Source organism: Branchiostoma lanceolatum, chromosome 17 (genome assembly GCF_035083965.1).
Source record: "Branchiostoma lanceolatum isolate klBraLanc5 chromosome 17, klBraLanc5.hap2, whole genome shotgun sequence".
In the NCBI taxonomy this organism is placed as follows: Eukaryota; Metazoa; Chordata; class Leptocardii; order Amphioxiformes; family Branchiostomatidae; genus Branchiostoma; species Branchiostoma lanceolatum.
The window spans coordinates 14,422,345-14,437,801 of NC_089738.1; the positions used below are offsets into that span (position 1 = coordinate 14,422,345).

The 15,457-nt window shown below is 44.0% G+C and overlaps 1 protein-coding gene across 1 annotated transcript; it reads left to right on the top strand.

Annotated features, from left to right (window-relative positions):
• Positions 1–544: 544 nt before the first annotated feature.
• On the top strand, positions 545–15,251 carry LOC136422631 (fibropellin-1-like). The gene is made up of 17 exons (XM_066410459.1): positions 545–838; positions 1,922–1,988; positions 2,544–2,579; positions 4,291–4,407; positions 4,770–5,087; positions 6,336–6,464; positions 7,263–7,376; positions 7,736–7,788; positions 7,975–8,103; positions 8,454–8,576; positions 9,061–11,411; positions 11,781–11,880; positions 12,231–12,359; positions 12,685–13,285; positions 13,756–13,852; positions 13,961–14,089; positions 14,930–15,251. Exons 2-11 carry the CDS (start codon positions 1,946–1,948, stop codon positions 9,223–9,225), a joined length of 1,227 nt encoding a protein of 408 aa, XP_066266556.1. The 5' UTR covers positions 545–838; positions 1,922–1,945; the 3' UTR covers positions 9,226–11,411; positions 11,781–11,880; positions 12,231–12,359; positions 12,685–13,285; positions 13,756–13,852; positions 13,961–14,089; positions 14,930–15,251.
• Positions 15,252–15,457: the final 206 nt, after the last annotated feature.

Here is a 15,457-nt window from a genome sequence, read left to right on the forward strand (position 1 = left end):
GATGCATTATACGGTAAAAAAATTGAAATCAAAGACTGAACAAGCACATTATACTAGATTGTTTTGTTGTCTTTCTTAAGTAGCAGAAGTTGTCATACATTTCATCTTATACAATTGCAGTGTACAAATAAGTTGTTATTATAAGATATTTCATGGTTAGGGTCTGGTCACATTCGTACGATCGTCGTACGATTGTAAACTGAGGGAAATCTTGGGATAGTCGTGCATGTGTTGCACAACTTGAATTCAGCTGTCTTATTACCGAAAAAACTGCCTTGGGTCATGGGCGATTGGTTCAGTCAAAGTCTGCTTAGAAATCCCATGACATAAAAAGATGCACGACGACCTACTGCGTATGTGATCATGACCGCTTGCGGGGAGAAAGAATTTCGTCGTATCTCCATGAATACCATTGTACACAAAAACACAACCGCCGCATGCGCAATTAACACCAACATTTCTTTCTACACCACACGCATGCCCTGTTGTGGTTTGACTGACCAATACAGGGGAGTGGTGAAATGCGGAACGTCTCCGTTTACTGTCCACAGTAGCGCTTGACGTCAAAAGTTGCAAGAAGTAGCTTTAGGTTTCCTCCAGGCATATACCGACCACAGCTGGGAAACAGAGCGTCTAAAGGGTTGCCTTGGAGTAAATGGAGGAGAAACCGGACCTTATGGTGTCTTTTTGTTGTCCAGAGAGGCGTGTAGAGATGCGGTATGAGAAAAACAACAGAAGAGATGAGGCGACTTTTATCTGATCTTAGCCACTATCTAGAAGGGGACGTACATGCCAACAGGTGGCCGGGCGGACAACACAGCATTCTTACTCGATTTTGGTGAGTATTTTTGTCAAAATTGGATTAAAACTTGTGTCTGGAATCCTTAGAATCTTTCTAAGGAATGTGGTGACAACATAGATGATTGGTTGAAGTGTAAAATCTCAGAAAGTCCGTAGAAAATTCGATAGTCGAATTGTGACGCAGTAAAGAACACATTTTCCTACATGTCTATGTTTGCTCAACCTGGCATGTGTAAGCTAGTACCAGAACTTAAACCAAACCTAAGCTTAGATAAAGTTTTCTCTTTGAATACACAGGGATAATATTTTCTTAGATGTTTGTTGAACGGCTCGGACGGACTAGATAATCCGCTATCAAAGTCCACCGTCACACTTCTACTATTCAGCGGACCGAGACTTTGTTTGCCATCTTTCTCGTCTGCTAACCTTCTCCGCCTTCGTTCAGTACTTTGGTTTGAAACTCTTAGGATGCTATGTAGGCTCTACCAGACTAATTATGCTGGCTGTAGGGAGAATATTTTGTTTGACCACCACAGGGTTACATTTGCCCGCTTCAGCGGGTTCACTTTCCTGACTAATTTTTCACCCTGTTTTGCCGAATTCTACTATCCATATGCATAACCTTATCTCACTGGACCCGCGGGCGTTCGCGGCGTCGCTGCGTCCTAAATTGGATTTGTGTTACAGTGTTACCCTTTACTTTATAATGGGAATATCATGCAAAAGGTTATTATTAGAGTATTACTAAAAACACAGCAAATACACAAAGCGTAAAAAGTTTCGTTTTTTATCGATGAAATCCGTTTAGGGCTGTGTCAAATCACTCGGTCGCAGCGAGGTCGCCAACGTGCCGCGGGTCCAGTGAGAGGGAGGCTTTAGGAAGGCCTGGTGGGGGCTAGGGGGCTTTGTATGTCTTCAGGGCCCGTTCTAACAAGATCAAGTGAACAATCATCTCTCTATCATATCGAAAAGCGCATATCCACACTTCTGTTTTCCGATTACTGTCATTGGAAAAGAGAAGTCGGGCACACTTAACTTGTTTGACCCATCTTTCCAGTGGTGTAATCGCATGAAGTACTAACATCTAGTTTTTAATCTTATTTTATTTTTCTCCTCGTAGTTTTGGTCGGATGAAAATGCAGCGATGATGTGGCGACTCCTGGTTCTGGCTGCGCTGGTGCGCTTCGGTGAGTGGCCATCGGTCTCTCAGACCCTTGTAGTGCCTAGTGGCACATGGGGCAGCAAGTTTCCGTACTATTTTAGTTGCAGGGTATATCTTATAATAACTCGTTGCTATTCTTGCTTCAGGTACCTCCTCGAACATATGACCCCCATTTTAAGTCCCTTATCGAGATGTCTTGACCCAGGATTGAACCGGGGTCTCCCAGTTACCAACACATTGAACTATAAGTAATGATTCCAAACACTAGAATTCGTTTGTCAAAACTACCGCATTTGTTTGTGCCATATTTCGATTTCTACCTGGGGATGATATATCTGTAGCCTCCGTTGCAGACTCCTTCCGGCTGTTTTCTTTTGACTCCGTTTTATCATTACTGACTAGAAAACGGTAACGTTAAAAGAAAACAACCAGAAGGAATTTGCAACGGAGCCTAACCTCAAATAACTGTAGGCCCTTTCTAACTTACACGTACGGTAGCATGTATTTTGTGTTGTATGTTACATGTATATAGTTGATTGTGAATGAATGCCATAAAATTGTTGTTTGTTTTCATCTCCAGGATCGCCACAGGTCGTCCTATCGATAGGATCGGGAGGTATGTGTTCTCAGTATACACAATGTCACTACAACAAACAAACGAACAAACAAACACACATATTTCATCTCCACCGATTGCAACAAAAGCCTCTGTCACACAGTTGACGAGCTTCGGTTGTACCTGTTGATCACCAAAATGTCCCAGAATTTAGAAATCGTCAGGACTCAAACCGGTATTTTTCAACTGAAAATCTACCCCATCACATCGGACGGGGCTAGGCAATGGTTCGGTCCCATTTCCAATCCGGGGCCCGGCCGGGCAGCTTGTGGGAATGAAAAATACGATATAAAAGACAACAAAAGACAAAATTACTCCTAACCTTATGTTGTGTATTTTCTTGATTTGCATTTAATTTGTTTTACTTTTTCGTTTTCTCAAACAACCCGGCCGGCCCCGGTTTTGAAATGAGACCAAAGCATAACCTGCATGCGAACATAGGCCGATCTCCAAAGATCGAACACCGGGCGTATTACTGCCGAAAGATTCATTTAGGGCTCTCAGGCTCGTCGCGTCGGCCGACGATTTTTCCTCTGTCTGACAGGGGTAAAAAAGGACACATTGAATGCTTTTTGTTTATAAAGTAGTCACCAAGGCAACAATGTCACATTACAGTCCATGTTTGTATGCATACCACGCGGACCGCTGACTCTAAGGTGTCGCAACGTAACTAAAAACCGTGTCGATCGTTTAAATGCAGTTCTGCGTTCAGGCATTGCGCGACACGGAATAATCCAGCACCGCAAATCTTTCACTGTAGATGAGCCGTACCGACTCGCTGAATGGAGAGAGAAATATGTTGGTCCAATCTTAAGTCCTTGGGGTGTAAGATAACTTATACAGAGCTAAGTGGCTTGGCCTTTCAGACAGTGTCACATCTTTCTAAAGGTTGTTCTTGCTACCAGTGTTGTCTTACGAGTCTGGCATAGTCATGTGTTGTAGTAGTTAGCTACTAGCACTGAACGCTCTCCGCCATAGCAAAGGTACGTGTTGCAGAATGTTGGAACCAAAACTGCAAATGTTCTGAATTTAAAACCCTCAATTCAGATTTGAATTTGCAATTTATTTTCGAAGTATTCGCGTCATTCTTCACATTTCCAGCATTGGTGAACATCATGAGTGCAAGTCGCGCCAAGTCTCTTAGTTTTCGGTAGCCTGCCGAATTCCGAAAACTTCCCTGCCGCAGACAAAATGGCTGACAGCTCAAGCGGCGGTGGGACGTACGCATATTTCCAAGATGTCCTCACGACACAACGAAGTCGCATTAGTACGCCGTGAATATCGCCGTACAGTATTGTATGGTAGATTCAACTTATAATGTAGAAAAATAACGAAAAAAGAGTGACTTTGTTTTCACGTCTTGATTGGTCAGCTTCTACAATAAGTACCTTTGATGTCATTTTCATTTCGGACACCTTCTAACACTTGTTAAATGTTGATTACTAGAAGTTGTCGGAAGAGTTCTAAATGTCCGAAACGTTTGAACTACGAGTTTCTGTAAAACAAATAGGATACCGACATGGCGTCACGTGAATATGCAACGAAGACATGTTTGTACAGGTTTGCGATAGCAAAACCTATGTGGGTTTCGTTGCCGGCATGTTTGTTTCCCGTCATGTTAATTCACAAGTAAGAACGTCAATGGTCAGTCCACGTGAGTTGCAACATGTATGCATGTTTGTATGTTTGTATGTTTGTTTCTATTGTGCAGACAGTTGTCCGTGGGACTTTTGTCAAAATGGCGGGCTGTGCATCGCCGGAGCCGACGGCGAGCCGGACACGTGTGAGTGTCTGTACGGCTACTCCGGGACGAACTGTGAGACACGGGGTAGGTACTAACATTTTGTAGGAGTGGTTCTAGGTTATTTGGGTCTATTTATTAACTGGGGGGTCTTTGCCGAGAGCAGACCAGCCTGGCGAGCCCTATGCATGTCTGCAGCCGCCATGCATCGGACACTGATGCCTGCGAACGATTGATTGTTCTAGGTTTTGAGTTTGAATCGTAGATCTGTCAAAAACGTACTATTGCAAAAAGCCTAAATTCATTTAACTTTTTTCCATATTACGAATCCATAGTATTCAGCAGTTGAGAACGTTGATTTGAAGTTGATCGTGGTGTATAAACGCTCATAATCTTTTGTGACTCAATCATGTTTGATACTTATAATTTTTTTTCTGTTTCCGTCGCAGACTGTTCTACAGTGTTCATCACCACCTATGACCAGAGCGCTCCCCTAGTCGGTAACTCTGACGTCATCGGACTGTACACTCGCGAGAAGTCCCAGTACAACGGGCGAGACCTCTACAAGCATTACCATTTTGACGGTTGGCTGTTTTACATGTCAGCTGAGGGCTTATGGCTGGCTGGAGGGACGATAGGCTCGTGGCCTGCCTTCATGGTGGCGGAAAACGCGCAGGAATATCCCGATCAGACATGGGGGCCGTTCCACCTCTGGGGCACGGATAGTTTTACAGAGGAGCCCAACCTTATCATACGCTGCACCGCCGGTAAGTTGAAGTGTTTTGTTTGTTGTAACGTTAGATACTACCTGCAGAAACCCTCTTATCAAAAATCAATGGCTCCTACTGGGCTGGGTGCTGTTGTCGATTAATTTCGGTTGTTGAGAAGGGTCTGGATGCCCCCCCCCCCCGACCTTAAAAAAGTAGTTGCTGGTTGGGTAGTCTGTATAACGCAAACTCCCGCTGTCCGGGACATTTAGAACCCCCACCCGCTGTCCGGTTACGGGCGGCTGCTATAAGAACGATTCAATCAGGCTACTTACTGGTTGGGTAAGACAGTGGTTGCTTAGTAAAGTTGGACGGGACTGTTTTAAAACGTGGATTGTAGCTGCAGGTGGTTGCTCGGCCAGGTTTGACTGTACTTTCATCAGTTATGTTTCGCCTATGTTTGCGCGTTGTTAGCTGGCCAGTAGCCTGAATGCAATCAAGCCTCCTGTGACCGCTCGCCGCCCTGTAACCGCGGAGAGGGGAGAGAAACCCCCGGACAGCTGGAGTTTGCATAATACAGACTAGCTGGCCAGCTTTCAAGAGGAAGTATGATGCATAGATTTTTATAATTTTGGTACGTTGATAGGTCTTAGATTATGTCTGGTTGGGAACATATATTTAAAAGCATGATCCAGGAAACGTTACCAGGAGGCTCTACTTGTTTATTAGAAACAATGTTGAATTGTGGGCGGATCATGAAGCAAGGTTCACACGGATCCGATGACCTGACGACGGTCTACGCTCTCGGATAGCTTTTGTACGTTTCGATTGGATGCTTGTACTTTTAACGTCGACCTCGTTCATTGGTTCATTTCGTCACGTGAGAATAGTGCAAACACTTTATTCACTTGAAAGTTCATCTGTGTTGGTAGAAGTCATTCTGTATCAAAGTTAAGCTGCAATTTACAACACACGAAATGTGTTTTCGATACAGAACAAACACTTTATTGAATAGCAAGGTTCTTTTCTTCACAACCAAGTAGTTTCCAAGAGCCGACGTTTCGACGACTGTCTCGAGTGTCTGTCATCTTCATCAGGGCAATACTGACTACTAGTAGTTCCCAGTGCACAGAAGCTAGGTGCTGGGTCAGCGACCCTGATGAAGATGACAGACAGTCGTCGAAACGTCGGCTTTTGTCAAATACTTGGTTGTGAATAAAAGAACCTTGCTATTCAGTCATTCACCAATCTGATGAAATTATTCACGGAAACGCTTTATTCTTGCCACCATTGCAACCTTGCATGTAGATCCGCCCTGTGCCTCGTCCCCGTGCCAAAATGGCGGCGCGTGCATCCAGCACGACGACTACTCAGTCAGCGAGCCGTACTACACCTGCGACTGCCTGTCGGGATTCTACGGAACAAACTGTGAAAACAGTAAGTCCTTTTAGTCTAGCCTCTACCGGGCCCCGCGGATGGTCGGAAAATAGTAAAAATTGGCAAAATAGAGTGAAAAGTATGCTAAAGGAGTCGGCTACGAAGAGAGGGTTCAATATACCATCAACGAGAGGTCTAGAGGTCGCAAACTGTAACTACTATAGCGGACTAACTTCTCTGGCATATTATCTGTCCATTTGGCCCATTTCTACGATTTTTCCAACGACCTGTGGAGCTTGGTAGAGGCTACTTTTCATGTGGTCATAAAATGGACGATATCACAAATCTAGGCCAATAGCCAATATGTCATATGGCCGGCAGCATTATTCTCACGGCCATATTTTCTCGCAGGAAAATTTAAAAATGAGGCTGAGCTGACGTCACTGGCCCGTAAGGTCACGTGTTCTGATAAGTGAGTGGTCATTCGAACCTGATGAAACACCCTAGAATTTGGAAAGTCTTGTTTGTCGTGTTGCAATGACAGTTCTTTATTCAAAACCGAAGAGTTGTAACAGCCGACGCTTCTGTGACCGTCTGCCACCTTCCCCAGGGCAATACTGACTGGTACTGCAGCTAGGTGTCGCTGCTGCACGGTTACAAATGTGGTTCCAAACATAATGTTTTGTTGTTGTTAGATACTGACGAATGCGCATCCAATCCGTGTTTCAATGGCGCCACGTGTGTGGACGGTGCCAACTCTTGCACCTGCGAGATGGTACTGCAGCTAGGTGTCGCTGCTGCTGATGCATTGTTACAAATGTGGTTCCAAACATCATTCCTTGTTGTTGTTGTTGTTAGATACTGACGAGTGCGCGTCCAATCCTTGTTTCAATGGCGCCACGTGTGTGGACGGCGTCGACTCCTACACCTGCGAGTGCATCTTCGGTACCATTGAGACTCACTGCGAGCGAGGTGAGAACTGCAGCTTAATGTCTGACCATGACCCACAAACCGCCACGTATAGAAACACTAATCTCCAAGCAGATCTACCGGTTGCAAAGACTGTATCCAACTGGCAAAAGGAGTTTTTATTGCAACCCGGGTTGCAATAAAAACTCCTTTTGCCAGTTGGATACGGTCTTTGCAACCGTTAGATCTGCTTGGAGATTATAGAAACACAATATTATGCATGTACTTCATAGATTTTAAGCACCTGGAGATGTTTTTACACTTGGTGCTTTTTTTAGAAATATGGTGGGTTTCTTAATGTACTGCGGGTTCGTGTGACAATTCATTGTGTATTTTCATTGTCATTTTTTTTTTTCATTCAGTGCTGCCGTTCTTCCGAGAGCAGTTCCTAATATACGAGGAAAATCCAACTACGGTAAGGCAAAGAAAAGTTTGTATTAACTAGAGCTACATGGAAATGTAATGATTGTAAACTTTGACAACTTAAAAACTTACAAGCGTTGATGCCTATACGATAGTGATGCCTACCGCTATGGTGCAAAATCTAGGAGTTATCCGTACATTTGATATAACATGAAGAGTTTTCTTTGTGTTTTTGTAGGCTCCCATCGAGTGTTACGTGTGTGACTCGACCAGTGACGGTCACTGTGACGTGGACCAATCAACGCTGTCGGACGAATTTCATAACAGTACCAACACAACACAGGCCTGCAGCAGCGGTGCATGCTGGGTAAGTCACGCGCAGACGTCAGCAAGTAATCAGTGTGTAAATGGCTTTAGTCAAGACCCTGAATCTGGTGTGAATGAGAAAGCGGAAGGGGTACACGCTACAGGATCTGTAGGTGACCAGTTTCCCAGTATGCCACTTCAGAACACACATGTTCCATAGTGTAATGACGATCATCGTGACCACGGTAAAAAATCCGATCTTCAAGCATGCCTTAAAGCATGCTCAAAGAATCCATTGTCTCACTTGATTGAGAGAAAAATCTTTAGTAGAATACGTATTCTTTAAGGTGTAAAGATCGGATTTTGTGCAGTGGTTATACCTACTATTTTTTTATGATTTTACGACGCTAGATCGCCCGGACGGCGGTCAACGGCCAGCTTGTCTCGTACCAACGTTCCTGTACGTACAACAACATTGAGTGTGACGACGTCCTCGCACTGGAGCACTGTCAGGAGGATCAGGCAGACACCAAGGTAACGAACTAGTCTCAAACTTCAGTCTTCGACAGGGGATAAGCAGATGCCGAAACTGAACGTTACACGAACGGATTGTTGTAGGCTAGTAGCCAATGTACAAGTTTATGGGCTCCTCCCCTAAGGCGCCGCCAAAATCTTCCAGGCTCTTCTTCTTGGGTCACGCGTTTGTCGTTATCCAAAATCGCCCTTGTATCCGATCGTAAGCCGAAGCTGGGTCCGGTTTTGCTATATTGAAGACATTACATTTCAAAACCGCGCAAAAACGATGTCGATGATCCCCTTAGTTTCGCGAGCCTACAAAAACCCCGGCGACGATTTTCAGAGAGTTCTCACATCACACCGACAGCGTATTTTTGCATCATGGGAGTCGCTATACATCTTGATAGTATTGTTTGAACTAATCATGTATAGAGATGACTAAATAAATAGACTTTCAAATTCAACATGTTCGGGCCCTAATCTTGCTTGGGTTTCCTTTAAGGCGTGCTACAGGTGCTGCACCGGAAACCGGTGCAACGGCGCCTTGTTGACGGGTGACGCCGTGTTCGTGCTCCCGGACTCAGGGTCCGGCGGCGCTGCTAATATCGGCCCGCGGTGGCTGCTGCTGCTGCTGACCGCCGCCCTGTCTGTCATTGTCAACGGATAGAACGGCTACGGAGTCCGCTCAACATCGGGGGTTGTCGCCACCTGCTCGGGTGGGCCGTCGGGAAACTTCGTACATAGTCGGGACTCCGACCGAGTTCTAGTTGACACCTTACAGGTCATAAAGTTGACGTATAATTTTGGATGTGACGTGTGTTTAAATAATATATATATGATATTCTTTCCTGGCGTGCTTTAAGCGTGAACGTCAATCATTTTTTGTGGATTGCTCAACGAATGATATTCGTACTAATGTGTGTGTGTGACAACTATCTAAAGCGAAAGATGATGATTTTCATATTTCATACTGGAAGTATTACGTACTCATCCTCTTGAGTCTCATATCTTAGTTATTTTGTCTTTTAAGTATTTTTGTTTAAAAAGAATCAACATTTCGTGTAAATATTGTTGTGACGTAACAACATGTAACCGTGACGTTGCCTTAACATGTGTATGTGGTAGGAAATCAACACTGTATTGTGTTTTCTTGTTTACACCAGTTAGATACATTTGGCACGATCCTGTTCTTATTATACGGTGATTACAATGATATACATAAATTGGTTTCATGTATATCAACATTTTACTGTTACTCCTGTGTGAAACGAATGAATTTTTTGTTCGCATTCATTTTAAAGACAATCTGTCTTCTGTCTTTGATCTGGCTTATTACGAAATGATGTGCTGATAAATCCTCGATTGCTTCGCATTATTCTAAATGTGTTCTAATCAAGATCACGTTCTGAACTACGAAGTCATTGCATTCCGTTAGTATCATCTAGTAAGGCGTGAGCTGAGTTTTACTTCTAAAACTCGATATGTTGAATACAGTATATATATCAACAGGCTACGTAGTTTGGCCACCATAGCGTATTATTTGTTGTCGCATTCAGTCTGTAGAATCTGGGTTCCGATGAAAGGTAATAAACTTTAAGGTAATCCGTTAATTTTCTGAACAAAGTGATCTAAAGTGATTTTCTGGCCCTACAAAACATTCGGAGGGAGATATGTTAACCTTTTAAGGTCTTAAAAGTCTCCTGGCCAATAACCCCCTTTTTTGCCGAATTCTACGATTCGTATGACACCGCTAGCCTCTACCAGCCTTTCCGGATCGCTGAAAAAATAGTATGGTTTGCCGAGATAGAGTGAATACTAGTAGTCGCAAGGGAGTCGGCTACGGAGAGAGGATCCTATCGGTGACCCACTATTTTTCAGCGCTCAGCGGAGCCCGGTAGAGGCTAGCACACCTTGCGCAGAACTTGAGGCCCGGTGGAGGGTAAAGGTAAGACACATCCTCCCATATCCCGACTCATGTGGGAATGAGGTCAACGTCCCAGAGAACATGTTTGCGAAGCTACCGCCGGACCTGGCAGCGGATTGGTGTTTGATGTACAAATATTTCAACAGATGTCTCGCTCCCAGCGACTAAGTAAGGGTATATAGAATAGATCTAGATATATTGCCACCTACAGATCCTGTTACATCAGGAGCTGGAAGACCAATAAATGAAGAAACAGAGAAAGGTATCCTGGGTAGAAAACAGCAGGACAATCTAAACTGAACGCGTCAGGACAACCTGCAACCTCTTTAGAATAACCTGCAACAACATCTTAACCGCTGGTCAATATGCTTGACACTTTGTTGACATAATGAAATTTCATAATGAATAAAGAAATGACCGCCACTAGCAGAATCTTTTTCTTTTGTAGCTCATAAGATGTATCTCAAGCCTGTATATGACTGTTTCCTGTCACGTGATAATCAACATCAGGTCACGTGACAAGAAAACTCCAAGACGATATTGATGACGTTGATGGACAGACAGGTCTAGAGTTCGTCTCGAAAGTTCCCCAGAGTAGCAAACTCTTCTGTTGTGAGTAATGTTAAAGTATTTGTCAAAGGATGTAAATGTTGTCTCTTAATTTTATGAAAGGTCAGCAGACACATACATCCGCTACTGTACAAAGGAATGGCAGCGTCTAGTGTAAAGAAGCCATGCAAGCTGACATTTAGATAGCGATAATCACTAAGCGATAATTACGTCTGTCAAATAGATAGTCACAGATGTCTCTTTCTCAGCGACTGGACATAAATATCAGGACACCGTGTTGTAAGTCACAGTCGGTGATATCCGTATCTGTTATATCACTTGGTCCGGGGATCTACATTCAAAAACGGTAGAGATGTCAGGTACTGTGACCCCATGATTTATTTCTTTTAGTAAAGCGACTTCGGTGCATTGTTGTCTGACACCAGCTTTTGTCAACCATCAATACCGTTTGGCTACGAATACTGTTTTGATGACAATGTCGAAACATGCTCCTGTAGTATTTTAATTGAACATGTAAGTCAGCTTCTTTGAATCTAGAAATAGAAATGGTGGAATAGCAAGTAATTATTCAATGCATGCTATTTGATTTGGTTTTAGAAATTGTCTTATCAACGAGGCAAATGCTTGCTAAATCATTTTTCGATATTCAGGTTAGGAAAAAATGTGCGACATTCAAAAGATATCGCTCTTCTAAGCTGTCTATCGGTACTTCTCTCTGCCTCCCACAGGAATGGGTGTGTTTGTGTTGATGGTTGTGGCGATGTGCGCCACCTGGCGAGGGGCAGAGGGAGCTGCATTCTTCGTGCCCATCAGCAGCGAGACAACAATGCAAGTACAACTGGTCATCATTTTTTTTTTTCTTGATAAAGTAGCCATATCTGATTGCCAAGCATTACATCCAAGACGAAGATGATAAAAGAAATATGGAATAATACTATACATTTTCCTTCTGCCGACGTTACACACAGAAAATAGCTATAGCTTTCCTAACGAGTCTGTGAGGCTCTGTCGGCCAGAATACACACACAATATAATATAACGGGGTAAATTTTCAGCTCAACGAAAAAAAAACACCGATGTTCCGAGAACTTGTGGAATCTGCGATAGAAACGGAGATGGGCGCCGCCCTACACACCGGAAGGCGTGGAAAGGATTTTAATTTTTCCTCACTCCTGTAGGTACGGTAGCCGTCCCGTCGTGAGGCAGTTCTGTGAGTGGGAGGGGAAGAAGATGATGATCGGCAGTAGCTGGAAGACCACAGACTGTCTGTCCTGCTCCTGTAGTGACACTGGGCTCTTCTGCTCCGGGTATGTACTAACTAGTAGGGTTGAGTTTTCGTAGCTTTCAATTTAGCCTCCGAAAGTCATGTTGCTTTTGCCTTTCTTTGCATGCTGTGCCTGTGCCTGTTCCTGTGCCTGTGCCTGTGCTGGCCACGGTCTACATTGGACTAGCTGCACTCATGTTGACAACGAACGGATTGTCATTGTTTGTCATTTTCATATTGAAGTAGGATATACTCAACCGGTAAACGAACGAAAGAATGCCTACTTATATCATAACTGTATTTGACCTGGGCATGTGCAGTTGGATCCTTGGACTTCTTTGACTAAATCATTGTCTCTGCTCTCCCAGCGGCGGTGTCTACGCACCCATCCCCGGCTGCATGGTACTGATTGACGAGACCTGCCGGGCACAGCTAGTGGACAGTAACGATCCTTATCAGGACTGCGGTCATGACCACGCCATCACTGGGTAGTGGCGGACAGCCTGCAACCTCTGTGGGACAACCTGAAACCGCGTCTTATTCGCTGGTCAACATGCTTGACACTTTGTTGATACAATGAAATGTCATAATAAAACAAAGTGACAGCAACTACCAGAGTCATTTTCATTCAATAGAACGTGACCAGGTTTAACGCATTCTTAAGTAGTTAGTACGATGTAAATTGTGTTTTTAAATTTTCTGAAGCGTCAACAGATACATACAACCGCCCCTGTACCTTGGTAGCATCTAGTGTAAAGAAAGAATGCCCTGTAGAACGTAGTAATGTATTTAGATAGCGATAACCACTAAGCGAAATTTGACGTAATATACTATATAAATAGTCAACAGATGTCTCTTTCTCACCAACTTGACATAAATATCTGTACACCGAGTTGTTCACAGTCTGTGATACACGTATCTTTAACACTCGGCTCGGGGCTTTAGATTCACAAACGACAGAAATGTCAGGTATGGTGGCTTAGTTTTATAGTTTTTTTAACGGCTGAAGTGCATTTTCCTCCGCCGGTTACTTTCGATTACATTAAAACTGTTTGGCTATGACTTATGATAACAACAATATCCATAAATGCTACTGTAATGTTGTATCTGAACGGTTAGGCAAGATCTTGACAATTTCTTACAATTCATGATCATGCTGGAATAACAAATAACTATTCAATACATGCATAAGTATGTATATATGGGAAGGGGACAAGTAACTAGTAAGTATTGCACATAGCCCATTGTATTTCAAAATTGAAAAATAACAATCCAAATTAATTGCAAGTATTAATTACATGTATCAACGAGGTAGATTGGTCATTAATCATGAATGATTTATTTTAATCATTTTCGATTTTTGGATTAGAATAATTGCAGAAGATTCAAAAGATAATATAGACCATGTAACCCATATTTTGGTACCTGTTTCTGCACAGGACTGAGCGTGTACGTGTGGATGGTTGTGGTGATCTGCGCCACCTGGCGGGGGGCAGAGGGAGCCATCTTCGTACCTCTGGCGAGCGAAACAACCATGTAGGTACAACTAGAGTCAACTTATTTCTCTTTGTAAAAATTGTACACTAATGAAGATCTGAATAAAACAAACAAACAAACAAGCAAACTAACTCACATCCCCTACAGGTACGGTAACCGTCCTGTCGTGAGGCAGTACTGTGAGTGGGAGGGGAAGAAGATGATGATCGGCAGTACCTGGACGACCACAAGGTGTTGGACGTGCAACTGCAGGGACACTGGGATGATCTGCTCAGAGTATGTATCAATGTGCTTTGATGGTCCCACTTGCGCCAGGCCCCTAAGCCGCAAATTCGTCCCCCGGTGGACTGTCGGGTACCGGTGCTCTCATGGCGGCGTCTTTTTGTTGCCGGGTTTGATTTATTCGGGGTCCCGGCCGGGCCCAAAGTTAGCCCGGCAGCCGCAGGGTGTTGCATGGGGCCACGTAGGGGTTGCACTCGAAAGTGCATAACAACAAAAAAAACAGCCCGTGAACACCCCGGCGGGACCCCTTTTCCCGCAGCATAAGTAGTCAGTATTAAGACGGAGATTTCTTATCAGCCTTCAATTTAGTCTCCGACAATCATGTTGCTTTAGCCTTGTTTGTCCTCACCCGTGCTGGCCAAGGTGTACATGGCACCAGGTGAGTTTGAGCAGCAAACACGTGACCGACGTACTTTTTTCCTAGGGTAGGGAGGACATTTTTCATTCACATGAATGTTTTCCTCTTACTGCTGTGAAAAAAAACATGACAAGCCGCTGGGAGGCACAAAATATCATTTCTAATCTACGAGGGGGCAGCGGTGAGTCGTAGAAGTACTCTACTATCTCCCTGATCATCCGCACTGTAATGGGACAAACGTATGCATGTCTATCCATACATCGTCATCAACCATCATCAGCCCCCCAGATAACCCCATTAGGGACAAAGTAGGGGGGTTAGGGCGGGCAGGCCTCCAGTCTGGCCCGGAACGTCTCAGCTGTGACAGACAACACAACCGGGTCAGGCTTAAAAACACCCATGACCAAATAGTCATTTAACGAAGGTATGAGATCTCCGAACTCTAGTTCACTAAATAATCGTCTCTGCTTCTACAGCCTCGGTTTCATGCTGAGCCCGTCCTCCTCAGGCTGCATGGTGCTCATGGACGAGACTTGTCAGAAACAGATGGTTCTACCCTGGGATCCTTATCAGGACTGCAGTACTCATGACCACGACATCACTGGGTAGGGAACATCAGAACAACCCGCAACATCTACAGGACAACCTGCAACATCTGTAGGACAACCTGCAACATCTACAGGGCAACCTACATCATCTACAGGACAACCTGCAACATCTACAGGACAACCTACAACCACATCTTACCCGCTGACATGTCTGACACTTTGTTGACATAATAAAAATGTAAAAAGGAAATTGACCACCACCACCAGAATCATTTCTATCCTTATAGACAATTAGTAAGGTTTTTCATTAGCATATTCCCGAGTATAGTGCATAAGTTTTATATCTTTATTTTCTGAAACCTCAGCAGAGAGAACCGCCCCTGTGCACCTAAGTGAATATATTATGAGTCATTATTTGCACCCTCTCCCCTAGTTTAACTACAGTAATGTTATTTT

Bases quoted from the DNA above. Each gene is read 5' to 3' on its own strand.
- LOC136422631 (XM_066410459.1), top strand. From the start codon at position 1,946: ATGATGTGGCGACTCCTGGTTCTGGCTGCGCTGGTGCGCTTCG. The intron at 5,088-6,335 runs GTAAGTTGAAGT...CCTTGCATGTAG, and splicing joins TATCATACGCTGCACCGCCG to ATCCGCCCTGTGCCTCGTCC. The intron at 6,465-7,262 runs GTAAGTCCTTTT...TGTTGTTGTTAG, and splicing joins CGGAACAAACTGTGAAAACA to ATACTGACGAGTGCGCGTCC.